This window comes from Aptenodytes patagonicus, chromosome 15 (genome assembly GCF_965638725.1).
Source record: "Aptenodytes patagonicus chromosome 15, bAptPat1.pri.cur, whole genome shotgun sequence".
In the NCBI taxonomy this organism is placed as follows: domain Eukaryota; kingdom Metazoa; phylum Chordata; class Aves; order Sphenisciformes; family Spheniscidae; genus Aptenodytes; species Aptenodytes patagonicus.
Genome location: NC_134963.1, coordinates 2,950,079 through 2,963,146, shown reverse-complemented (window position 1 = coordinate 2,963,146; position 13,068 = coordinate 2,950,079). Strand labels below are relative to the sequence as shown.

At 44.7% G+C, this 13,068-nt stretch overlaps 1 protein-coding gene across 3 annotated transcripts in view; it reads left to right on the top strand.

Moving 5' to 3' along the window:
• The window catches only part of ULK1 (unc-51 like autophagy activating kinase 1), an 83,606-nt gene that overhangs the window by 13,927 nt on the left and 56,611 nt on the right, over window positions 1-13,068 (top strand). For all 3 annotated transcript variants that reach the window (XM_076353118.1, XM_076353117.1, XM_076353116.1), the window contains 4 exons: window positions 2,704-2,736; window positions 3,551-3,587; window positions 10,605-10,778; window positions 12,528-12,601. In XM_076353118.1, coding sequence (XP_076209233.1) covers window positions 2,704-2,736; window positions 3,551-3,587; window positions 10,605-10,778; window positions 12,528-12,601 — 318 coding nt within the window. The remainder of the gene's footprint in view (window positions 1-2,703; window positions 2,737-3,550; window positions 3,588-10,604; window positions 10,779-12,527; window positions 12,602-13,068) is intronic.

The window sequence follows — 13,068 nt, the reverse complement described above, 5'->3', positions numbered from 1 at the left end:
GGGAGCCACCTACTTCTCTCCTAGAAGCCTTTCAGGCATTGCTCTCTGATCTCTTCACCCTGTGGTGGTGGGATAAAACCACCAACCACCAAGGTCAATTTGTTGCTGGGGGAGTCAAGCAGAGCATCTCCCTTGCCTGTGTAGGTCCTTATTTAACCCTAGTCACTGTACACACTGGCTGCCAAAAATCAATGACTTGTTGATGATGTTTGTTTGCAGTCTTTAAATAACATACAGTGGAAAAACAACCAAACTGTACAGTGTACATTAGTTACTGGCTAATAACTTACTACAAATGTCTTTTGGGCTTAGTTTGGGTAAGCTAAACCTTCTCTTTGTTTTCTGTGTAAGTAATAATATATTAAGCTTCCCCAAACCCTGCTGGCACTATGCGTGTTAATGTGTAGAGTTACTGAGCTGCAATGATCACAGCATGTTTAAACAACAAGTGTCTATGAAAAAATGTTGCCGTGGCAGTGATGAACTCTGTGTGGGCTGCAAAAAACACTTCAGACACTTCCTCCGTGCCCTCTAGCAAGCTCCCTGGCCCGCAGCCCCGCAGTCGTTCCCTGAGCAGCTGCACCGTACTTCTGGTGTGTCCTCGCGTCTTCTGGTAGATCCGTGGCTGGAGCTCCCGGAGCAGTGAAAGGCCTGGGTGTCTTTCATAAACCTTGACTTTCCTCTGTTCCTGTTAGGGACAGCAGGAGCTGGTGGGCTTTGAACGCTTCTGAAAAATCTTCCCCCAGTGCTTTGTCACTTGCAAAGCTTGTGACCATGCCTGGGGTTTTCTTCTTGCACTGCTTCCCTGGGCTAGTGCTTCTAACCACAGGCTGGATTCCCACTTCATCTGAAGCATGTGTGAAAGTGGATGACTTTACATGTGCTGCTTTTAAATGCAGAGATTGGAAAACAAGGCCTGTTTAAAGCAGTACTTGTCATGCAAGGAAATGCAACAAACGCCTTCTTGAAGTATCACAGAAAATTGCTTTTTGGACAAACAAGGAGACCTTCAAAAAGCTCAGCTGGGCTTGGTGGTGAGAACAGCTGTAAGAGCCGGGGACAGCCAGCCCCAGGTCTGGGGAACGCTCGAACCAGGGGAGCCACGTGAGCTGAGGCTACTGGACTGCCCAGCGCCTCGTGCCCCTCCGGGGGAAGGTGGCCCTTGCTGCATGCAGCTGTAGCTTGGGTCTCTCAAATGGCAGGTAGTTCAGCTTCCTCCCCTCTCCCCCCACATCTTCCAACCAGTCTTCCAGCAAGCATCTGGAAACTTAGATTTCACGTTGTGAGGTTAAAAGAGGATTGCAAGAGAAATGGTGCTGAGGACTCGAGGCGTTGACAAAGGCAGTCAATTTGGTACAGGCTTGACGGGAAGTAGAGTCCTGTGGGCAGACCAAGATGAAAGGGGCTGAGAGCAAACAGTGGAGACTGCTTGGAAACTGAAAGGCTGGTAGGCTGGATGCTGGGGCTTTTTGAAATTGTAGTCAGGCTTGGAAGAGGAATCAGGCAGGCAGGTGTCTAAACAGCCTGTAAGTAAAGGCATGCTGCCCTGGAGCTATGGAAATGGAGTGAAGTCTCTTGCTCTGCCGCTGCTTTCGGAGCTTCTCCACTCACCCAGGTAACTGCTGCCTGCGCTTGTCCAGGACTGAGCCTTGAGTTTAGGAGTGACTTCTAGCATACAGGCTTTTATGTAGTAGGTCTGCTTCTGTCTGACTTCTGTTTCAAGAAGAGGATCGAGTCTCGTTCACCCTTCGGTGTCTACCCAGGGTTGAAACGTCTGGCTGTTTTCATGTTTGTTCTCTGCTAGTGGTTTGGCAGCTCTGGTAAACAAGTGCCAGGCAGTTGCTGGTGTCAGCGTGTGTGTTGCACAGCCACCAAAGTTCCTAACGTGGCTCCGTGGTGCTCTATGTTTGTGGGGCACTTCTCCACAGTATCCTGTGCTTGCACCGTGGATATACCACCATGTAGATGCCTCCTAAGGCCAGGGAGCCAGTGGAGAAGATCAGGTAAGGCTGGAGATAAATGCTGAAGACTGTAAGAAGCATCACAGTGCAGCACCTGTAGCAAACTTAGGAAGGTGAGCATTTGGCCTGGACTTCGCTGGTGTTGACCCCCATGATAATCCAGAAAGCTTTAGCCGCCCGATAATAACACTCTGTTAATGCATGTGCAGAAACTGGTTGGCCGATGTTGCGGTTTTGACCTGAGATCTTTCCTTTTTGCCCTCAAATCAAAGGTGAATCTCTTAGGCACTTTTCAGCTGTGGGGTTGAATTGCAGGTGCCAAAGTTGTGTTCCTCTTATCTCTCTGTTCAGACTAGCGCTGTTCATGTGGGCATAGCTGCTATAAAGGGCCAAGCTGAATGTGGAAATGATTAAGGCTCTAAGATAGTAGTGTGCCAGCATCTGTGTTGCATGCTGCTGTTAATCTCAAGAGCCTGAAAGGAACATGAAGACCCAAGCCGCAATACAGGAGATCTGCTTGGTTAAACAGATGCACACTCAGAAAGGAATAACATGCTTAAATACCTGGTGCTTTCAAAGTAAGCAGTCTTCCAGGAATTAACCTATAAAGAAGTTTTACCCTCTCTTCAGTCTGAATCATAACAGAGCACAGCTTACCTGTTTAAAAGGAAATGCAGCAGTTGTAAAGTGTGTGAAATATTTCAATACATAAATCTTATTTTTCCATTTTCTATTTCCCCAGGAACTGGCAAACTCTGTTTACTTGGTTATGGAGGTGAGTGTGTGTCTCTTTTGTCTTTTTTTTTTCTTCTTTCCCTTCCTTTTTCGCTTTTCCCTTTTTTTAATTTTTTTTTTAAACTTGTTTTAAGCAGACCAGCTTGTTACACAAGTAGTGCTTTCTGCTCACAGTCTCACCTGTGATGCTTTTGCTAGTTTAATCTGCGGGTGCATGCCAGTGTGGGTGAAGATAGCAGCTAGAGGGATTTTTCATACTGCTACTGTCAGGAGGTCGTGCTGGCACAGGTTTAATCAGTCAGACATCTTACCTCAAGGGTCAAATGGGTGTTACTGGGTAGTATCCGCTTCAAAGATACACGGAAAGAGAATTTTCTCCACACAGCCTAGCTACAAAGCTTTTGAACATTTTCTTTCCTCTGCAGTCTTCACTCTGAGGTCTTGTTGACTTTCCTTAATGATACGGAACATGATGTGGGGAATTTCAGTTTTCAGCTGTGGCTGCTCCCAGGCTTTCCTCAACCACCTTTCTGGTGGTGTCTCCAGTGGTGACCCTTCTGCTTTGTTCTGGTTTTATCTCTTTCTCTGATGTGCAGGTACCCGGGTGTGCACATGCACAAAAGCTAGTTAATGCTGGTGTATCGTAATGCAATATAACGTGTAGGGGAAATGGGACAGAAGAAGAACCTGCAGGAACGGGGTTTTCCTTGCCAACTTCTGAATACTTATTTTGACACGTGTGATTACTTAAGTTTAAATACTATGATAAGCCTGCTATCCTAGTGAAGCTTACTGTTTTTGTTTTTAATCTTTGATTTGCCTTGCATTAACTGAGCTTTCTGTTCTGTTTGCAGTACTGTAATGGTGGTGACCTGGCAGACTATCTTCACAGTAAGTAGAACAATATGGAGAATATCCTCTGTATTCAGAAGAAAACACTGTTTTAGCTCATTAAAGTTGCTGGGGTTTGTGGAAGATCTAAGTAAGCAGTTTGTATCTCTCTTTTTTTAATTCCTGCAAAATAAACAGAGTATCACTGCTCCTCTTCTAAGAGGTTCGCCCTTGATAATTGTTTGAAAACTGAGAATCCATGACAATAAAAGCTAGTCTTGTAGTCTTTCCTATGTAGGTCAGTGGTGACTGTTGTCAGTAGTTACGTAGTTTAGTTACAGTGACCTTATAGATTAAACATATTTTAACACTGCTAGGGACATGGTTTGTCTTTCTTGTTCACTGGAAAAAAGCTATTTATACTGAAGCCTTGCAGTTCTGTAGGGTTGGATTAAAATAAGATCCCACGAGTGTATTTCGCTTTCTTTAAGTTTACCCCTAAGGGTGTCCCCACATCTAGGACAGGAACACATTTCTTTCTTCAGTGTATTGACGGTGACTGTAGTGTAGCCAGTAGTGTTGTGAGGGTGATGAAAACTACTAACTTCAGGGTCTTTTGGAGAATACAGCACAGTTACCTGTGACGGTGGTGCCTTGAAGAACCTTTTGGTGAGACTGAAGTGTGTCTTTGCCATCAAACCGAATGAAACACGCTTTGCATGTTATCCAGCTGTGTTGCTGGGACTGGGGCTTCAATCTCCCAAGCTGTTTTTCAGTGCAGCCCACTGCACAGGTACAGGATCCTGGCCTATGTGAAAATCACGTTGCACTTGAGTACCTAAGCGGTAGGAGGATAACACGTTGAACAAGTTGCTTAGCTGCAGTCAGACACAGCCCTTATTTTCTGGTGGCCTGACTGGTGTGGTTTTTTGGGTGGGTTGTTTTTTTTTTTTCTTTAAAGCAGCTTTCTTGTTGTTTTGCACGTTAACTAGAAGATTACTGAATGTGAAGAGACAACTTTAATCTCATTTCTGCTGTGGCTCTGGGTCATGATTAAACAAAGTTTCTTCACATTGTGCAAATTAAAAGCTAGTCAGCTGGATAATACTTCAGGCTCCTTATTTGAGGTACATGGTGCCTGGAAATGGCAAAAATTGAAGGATTAAAAGCTAAATTTACATTTGCCCTACAGCTAGTGTTGGCATCCCTAGAATGATTATTTGGGGCTTGATGCTAGTGTGTTGCACTCTATTCGTACAGGGTAATGAATTATGTTTGTGGACTTTAATTTTCAGAAAGGATTTAGTACTTGAAGGCAAATGAAGGAATATTCTAACTTTCATGTGTTTTGTCTAAAATGTGGGTGAGATAGCAGTGACAGGCATTTGTTTATTAAAATCCAGGTTTAGTGTGCTTTGTCTTAGATAAGTGATGGTGTTTTTGCACCCATGTTTTTGGGTATTGCTGTGCTTTAAAAGGAGCATCTTTGGTGGTGGTGAAATGCTGTTATGAATACCAAGTGAAAATGGTTTTGTATTTGATACCTTCTTTTTCTCCTTGAATACAAGTGAAAATTTTAATAATGAAGTGCTTTTAAAAAACAGTCAAACTTCAGTTTTACCAATGCGTGGGGCTTTGAAAGCTAAAGTTTTGAGCTTTCGTGCACATGAAATGAACCCTGATGTTAAAGCACTGGGCTGTGCACTCTTGTTGGCAAAGCTGCGTATGTAAACAAGAACACAGCTTCTGGCCAAATGATTTATAGAAACATGGGTTTATAGAAAATCTTCCTGTTCATACTAGTGCTTCTATGTGTCCATTGTCATCTTCTCCCTTCCACCACCCCGCCAAAAAAAGTGAAGCATACTGTGCGATTAGCTAGGCTATTAATACAGCTTGCTTCCTTGTTTATCAAATGAGACTGCTCAGGAAATTGGTGGCTAGTTTGAGAAAGTGACGATGAATTGTATTTTCCAAATAAAATTCAGTTTTACCCCAGTTTGGTTTATTTGAGTGTTGCCTGGGGTAAGGTTTGATCCTTCTTTGCCTGAGTTAATTTGAAAAAGTTACCTTTTAGCTCTGTTTTTACCAATAAAATATTTTACCTTGACAACTGTAAAAAGCAGCTGTTGTGACTGGGAAATTGGTGCTTACTTTTATTTTAACTCTTAACATCTGTGTGCCAGCTGCCAGTAAAGAAAACCCAGCAGGTACAGATTTCCAGAGGGAGCAGTCAGTAAGGGACTGCAGCAAGAAAGTTAGTTACTCCCATCACTGCGGCAGAGATCTGGGTCTTCCAGATCCCAGAGCCTAGATACAAGTGTCAGCTTTTGCATCACGTGGCTTTTTCCATTCCACCCCATTCCCCTTTGGGGCATCTCCTCTCCCAGTTTCTGCAGGTGCTCAGGGTGCTTTTGATGATAATGATTTTTTTTTTCCTGAAAGCTCATCTTGGAAAGTTCAGATTTCTTCCAGGGCATTTCACTGGTACGCAGGAGGCTCATCTCTATTGAGCGGTTATTGTGCTGCTTCAGTTATTTTAATAATTGCGTGATGGTATTTAATTGCAACGTCTACTTTCCCACTGACTCCTCAGATATTTTTTTCTGGTAGTTCCTGTAACACTTATGCAAGCTGCGCATGCAAATCCCCTGTTTCTCATCGAACGAGATGCTTGTAAGCTTCCCAATCCATTCTGCCCTCTAATTACAAGCATTAGGCAATAAGGTAATTCTGTGTTGAATCCAAAGGCACTCTAATTCTCCTTGTCTTCATAACTGGAAGACGTGAGTATGTGCACGTTTCAATGCAATACGCATTTCGGCTGGGTTATGCTGTTGGTCAGCCCCATCTCTCTGATACAACCGAAGGTCGTGCATGTTCTGCTAAGTGCAACTTCTATGTTGTTGTTGTTCTTTAATGGTACAATGCAATTTCCCTTCTGATAGACCTCTGTGGATGTTGCTTTCATTTAAAGCCCACCATAGGGTATGTTCTGGGCTGAGAGTAGCAGATTGCCACCGTGCGTGGTAGAGCTGTGGGAAGCATTACAAAAGTGACTGTCCTCTGTACGAGAATAACTGGAATTCTGTGGCCTCGGGTACTCAGGAGGTCAGAGCAGGCTGATCTAAAACTTCTTAAATTCTGTGAGTTGGCATTGACACAGGTTGTTATGGACAGTTCATAAGTGCATATTCATGACCTTCCTTAAAGCTGCTGCTTGAAGAGCGCATCTCTGTAAAGAAAACTTCAAGTCAGAGCAGGACATGTCTTGGTTTGACCACGACACGTGCAAGGAGCTGTGGCCTTCTAATTCATCCCAAGTGGTCTGGGGACCCCTTTGTAAACAAGAGGTGTGAGGCACTGCTGTGTAACTTTTCACCCTCTACAGCTAAGTAATTAAGAATATCTGTGATAAGACTAGACCTATCTGGAATAAGTCTTCTGACTTGTAGAGAGGTCTAAACAGGAGTCTCACTGGCCATGCTCTGTGTGGGTGGAGTTGGGGGAGTTGCAAGGTGGGCCCCAAATAAATCAGCTTGGTCTCTGAGACTTCAGCATGATTTGGATTGGGCCCATGTTAGAGATACTTGTGGCATCTCTGGGTAAGAGGAGAAGTTCTTTTTCCTAAATAACTTTTCCAAAATGGTGTTATCATGTAACATCGGCGGGTGTACTCCAGTGCATCTACCCTTGGATCAGCTGACAAGGGCTGTTTACTACAGTTTACCTGGCAGCCTCTTGGCAGGTTGAACACCTTAGCACAGGCTGACCAGAGTACTTTTTAGGTGGTTTCATCCTTTTCCTATGTCTCAAGAGCTACGAGGCACGCAGGGCCCGCACTGACCTGCAGTAGATATTTGCTCTGATCTGCTGACCTGTGTAGCCACTGTTCCCAAGGCAGTAAGCTGAGTGCCTCATCACTGAAGTGGAGCCCATGAAAATAAACACAGGGATATTATTACTTCTCAGTAATGGCAAAGTAAGGCTTGTGAAACAGCGTTCTCTGCAAGAATGTGTTGCTCACCACAGACATCCACAGGGATGCCCGGACTTCAGTGTGGGATTATTGTTTGGCCAGCAGTTTTCTGGTGAAGATGAGAATGTCCCCTTTCTACAGGGACAGAAGTAAAAGTTCCCTGTTTGGGATGTAGCAAAGAGAGTTGTTTCGTTCTCCATGCTTTTTTTTTTTTCTTTTTTTGGTGGCACATAAATTGAATGAGTTTTCTGTATCTTCTCCCTCCCTCTGTTGATGGTAGCTGGTCTAGAAGATCTTTTGTGGATGAATATCCTGAAGTTGCTGAAAGTGTCAGTTGTATTTATGTCTCTCTCCTTCAGTTGGAGATTGCTGCTGTCACTCGGTAGACTGATGAGCTGAGTATGAGAGATAAGGACTCTTGTTTTTCTGTGTCATGGCGTGTCTGTTAATGGAGGGAGGTAAAAGGGTATGCCCCTACACTCTCCAAGTAACTGACGGTCCCTTTTCTGTTACTGATGGCAGCATCTCAATTTCACAGTCCTGCCTTGCTGCGTTACCTGGATTCGCGATATATAATGCTGCCAGAGGATCCAACAGACCTCTGTCTAATTTTGCTGCGCTGCAGTGTGGTAGCTCCGTTATGCCACAGCAGATGCGCTGAGGGAATCTGTCTGCAGGCTCAAGACACCAGCTTAGATTCTGCGCATGTCTGGAAAACAGCACCTTTGCAGGGCTGAGAGCTTTGTACAGACTTCTGTGAAGTGGAAAACTTAAATTCTGCAGAAATTAGTAGCTTAGAGGCCTGTTTTCTTTGGGTGAATGGATTTTTCTGATCTTGGTAGCAGTGGGGGGTTTTTTTCAATATAAAGAGATAGGATTCACAGTAGGGAGGCTTAACTGGTTTGCTTGAGGGATAGTGGCTAGCACTGTGTTAGCCTTATAGCCACCAAATTATATAAAGGAGAGGGTAACGCCTTAAAGATGTGGCATGCTGTTGGAACTGCAGGTCAGAACAAGGCTCTCAACACCGTTTCTTTGCTAGCGGCAGAGTGTATTTAGCCAGGAGTTTGTAATTGCCTGCCAGCTTAATAATGTTAAGAACTGCCAAGTTTCAAGTCTTGCTTCGTGTTTCGGGGAAGATGAGACAACCTGTCCTTTTCTGGGCCTGAGCTGAATTGGGCAAAAAAACTTTGGAATTCTTGCTGTTTTGTTTAAAGATGGTGTTTTAACCATTCCTAAATAGATTTCCTTGAATAGGAATCACAGAAATATTGCAGAGATGTTTTGTTGGAGAGAAGGTTGAGCACAGCTAAGATGCTGGACCTTTAATAGTCAGAAAATGGTACAGGATTGAGTACACTGATATACTTCAGCAGGAGGTCGGGGAAAACCTTCTTAAGATGAGGCAGCGCTTTTTTCAGAAGATGCAAGTGGGTTTGGTAGACTTGCATCTGAGCTGCCTCTTAATATCCTTAAAATCCCTTCACAGAATCTCCCCTTCTTGCAGAGGAGTCTCTTGAATTCCAGCTCAGTGCCAGTTCATGAGCAAAAAGGCCCAGTGAGGGGGGAGAAACTCTATATACATGTGCACTGGTCTCACGTGTATGAGTCCAGGACCAGCTGATAGCCATGGTGACATTTTAGCTCTGCTTCTGCCTCCTTCTAGAACAGTGAGGTTTGGGAGCAGTGGGAGTTTATTTTCTATTCTAAGTGCTGTTTAACTTATCTGTGTCCCTTGCTGTTTCCCATGCACGTATTTTAAAAGTTAGATTTTTAATTTCCTGTGTTGTGTTAAAGCTGTGTGCAGCCTCATCTGTGTTTTCGTAAGGATTCCTTCCTTCTAGCTGACTAGGTAGAGTAGCATTTTGAAGGTCCTGCCAGCTTGTTTTAATGTCTTACTAGAGAACAGCTGGAAAAACACTAAATGAAGTCCCAAGTAATTTACAGGGACCTTTTACAAAAGAAATTATTTTATTCAAGTGGAACGGTGCTTGCTTTAAGCCTGACTTGCTCAGTGACTGACAAGGAGGCAGGCTGTTGATCCTGGGGTTTGTTCAGCAGGCTGCTCCCAGCTTTGGCAAGAGTTTTCATTTGTATAGTTCTTAAAATAACGAGAGCTAATGTCGCATTGCTCTGATTAGAAGAGCCAGTTGAACATTGTTTTAATCCCTTCAATATTTATTTTCACACCACAGTTCTTGGGAAGCCCATATCTCAGGAGAGTGCAGTTCAGAGTTTCCATATTTGCAGATTTTGATTACTAATATATTTATTTTTTTAAAAATCTTGCTTATGAAACCATTCTTGCTCCATCTATGGATGCAAGATGGAGGGTGTCAGATGACAGTTTGTAGGGGCCATTTGGTAGGGGTATGTTGTTAGGTATTGGACCGTAGTTCACCCTAACACTGGGTTTGGGATTAGAATTACGGTTTGGTCTAGCGGGTGATGATGCACAAGGATTAGGCCTAGGCTTGGACTTGTACCGCAAAGTTACAGATCCCTGCTGGCCATGTACCCTAACTGACTGTCTGAATTTAACCTACCAACCCTTTCCAGGCCAAGCATAAGCCTTACTGATTCTTGCAGGCATAAATCCTAATCCTAACTGCCTTTCCTCTTAGCTCCACCTTTAGACGTAGTCTTTGTGGTAAAGCTCTGACCTTAGGTATCCAACCGCTATCGACCTTAGCTCAAAGGTAGCGACCCTGCCACTGCTTGGGCCGCAGGCCCTGCCTAGTGCTTGCCTAGATCTGTCTGGCAGCTCTTGCTGAGGGAAGCCCTAAACCTTACCAAATGTCACTTTCTGGACCCAGCTGATAACCCAAATCTAGCTCCTGCCACTGGCCTGAGTTCACCCTGAGAGACTCAGGGCTGAAAACAGCCCTGACCACAGAATAAGCTGGGAATGCAAATGCTCTCCCTTGTTGCCTGTAGGAATCATTCAGAAATAGCGTGTGGAGAAAAAATGCCATACGTAGAAGTAAAGATGCCACATTATGGCTAATTGCTGTGGAGAATCTGCCCTCTGGGCTCTTCAGAGAACTAGCATTGTAATTTTTTTTCATCTGTGGTCATTTTTTTTTCCTCCTCCCTAGCTATGCGGACACTTAGTGAAGACACCATCAGGCTCTTTCTCCAGCAGATAGCAGGTGCCATGAAAATGCTGCACAGCAAAGGCATCATCCATCGGGACCTGAAGCCACAGAATATCCTCCTTTCCTACGCGGGAGGCAGGAAATCAAATCCCAACAACATTCGCATAAAGATCGGTAAGACCCTGTTACAAACGTCGCCCTAAGAGCTCTCGGGAGAGTTTGGTGACGGATAAGTGGCAAGCCTCAATCTTTCTTTGGGGAACTGTCTAGGGGGAGGAAAGAATTGCTGCACTCCTTAAAATGCCCTAATTTTTTTCATCTTCCTCACTTAGTTCCTCTGCTAGGCATAACCATTAGTTGGCTCCAAGCAGTGGGAGCAAGAGCTTTCTGCTCTGCCAGGACACAGACTAATGCAAAAGAAACTGGGCAGGCCTTGCTCCGCTTCCGAGCTGAACAGTGCCTCCCGTGGTAAAAACGAACACCAGCCTGCCCTAACTGGCTTGTAATCTCCAGGCTTACCGAGAAACAAGCAGCCATTATGACTTTTTGTCTTCGGCTTTTAATAGAATTGAGGTAAACGTTGCTGTCTTAAGGCCTGAATCTAGCTGCTCTCCTGGCTGGCCTCAGGGAGCACCGTGGGAGTCAGGCGCACCTGAAAGCAGGCGTTTCCACAGTCCAAATTAGAGGCAGGCTTCTCAGCTGCATCCTGAAGAAATTAACTTTTTGCACATTAGGCCAGTGGCACAGATGGACCAGTAGTTGGGACAAATGCTCCAGAAATCTAGTTACAGAGCACACGTATCCCCTGTGGTCCCTCAGAAATGAGTGCTGGATGATATCACCCTCAACATGTGGACTTTTGATTATGTTACAGTTCACAAGCTGAAGCTGACACCTACTAGATAAAACTGTCCCTTGCCTGAACCCTGTGCTGTAGAGAAAGTGTTAATGCTTTCATTCAGCTGAGAAATGAGGTCCAGTGGAAAAGTTTGAAACATTGCTGCCCATTTGGCTGAAGTGGTTTTTGTGAAGTGCAGAGTTACCTGGAAGGTGGAAGTGACTGGGAGCCGCAGACGCAGGCAGGAGGGCTGCGGGCACGGCTGCTCTTCAGCATGATGTACCCTGCAACCCCTTCCTCCTGCTTCCCTGGGAAGTACATGGTCTGGGGAATAGCTAGCCATACCAATTCATTACTGACAGATGACAGTGTAAACAGCTGTGTCAATCTCCTAGCTTGAAATATCTGGTAACCTTGAGAGAACCTCTAAGTATCATATGATCAGATGCTGAGTAACCTGCAGAGGTAATTCATCTTGGTATTCCTTGTCCCTGGCTTTTCTAGCCACCAGGTGAACTATGGCTCAGCTTTCTGTCCTCGTGCTGGGGTTAGCACTGTTGAAACTCTTCTAAAGAAATTGAGGAAGACTGTTTTCAGTAGGACTGGTCTAGAAATGTGGGTGGTGGCGAGCAGTGGTTTCTCTTGGATGTCTGTTACATTGCAGCCTTTTCAATGGAGGGGAACTTGCAGTTACCCAACTTAAAAGTTGAGATAGCAGCAGATGAACTGGCACGCTCTCGCTGAAGTCAAGACAGCTTTACCAGCTTCCAGCAGCTGAGTGCAGGCAAATGGGTACAGGAAGAAGTGACTGTTTTTCTCTGAAAAATGGATGGGAGTTTGTTCTTCTAAATGCTTCTTTTGTGGCTTGGTCTGTCTTTTTCTAGTGTCTGTAGTGTGCATTAATAACTAGCTCAAGGACGTTGCTGCTTGAGAAGAGAGCTATCAAAGTCTTGTTAAGATGGGGTACTTCACTTGCTGCGAAGGTTCATGGGAAGTGAAAGAAAAGTAGGGGGAATCAACTGGAGAAGGTGCAGGCTCTCTAGAACTGGTGACTGATCCTGGCCTACCTCTGTTTCTCTTTGCAGCTGACTTTGGGTTTGCCCGATACCTGCAGAATAATATGATGGCAGCAACATTGTGTGGTTCACCAATGTACATGGTAAGTGTGTTTTGCCTACAGGTTTTTCTGTATTGTTCTCGCTCTGCCCCCCAGAAGCAAGGCTTTATTTTTTGCTAGTCTTTCCCCCAAAGGTGAAATTTTATTTACTTGTCAGAAACCAGCTATTATACAGGGAGACTTCATAAAGTTCTAGCTGCTGGTAATGTTGGACAATAGGTGCCTGTGTTGACATCTAACTTTCAGGTGAGCTGTGGATAAATAAAACTGAACAAAACCGAGTATTGATTGCTGTCTGCTCCCAGAAACTGCCTCTTCCAGAGGGGACCAGGGCCTCTCCACTGAAGGCATTGGGAAATGAAATCTATCTCCTCTGCTGCGAGCAAAGCAACAACAGAGAGTGAGGGCTGGGGTGGTATTTCACACATCTGGCTATATTTGAGGTGTTGCTTCCTTGAAGAGGAACCTCAGTACATCACTGCTTCAGCAGGCCCTTTTGAGACAGAGTG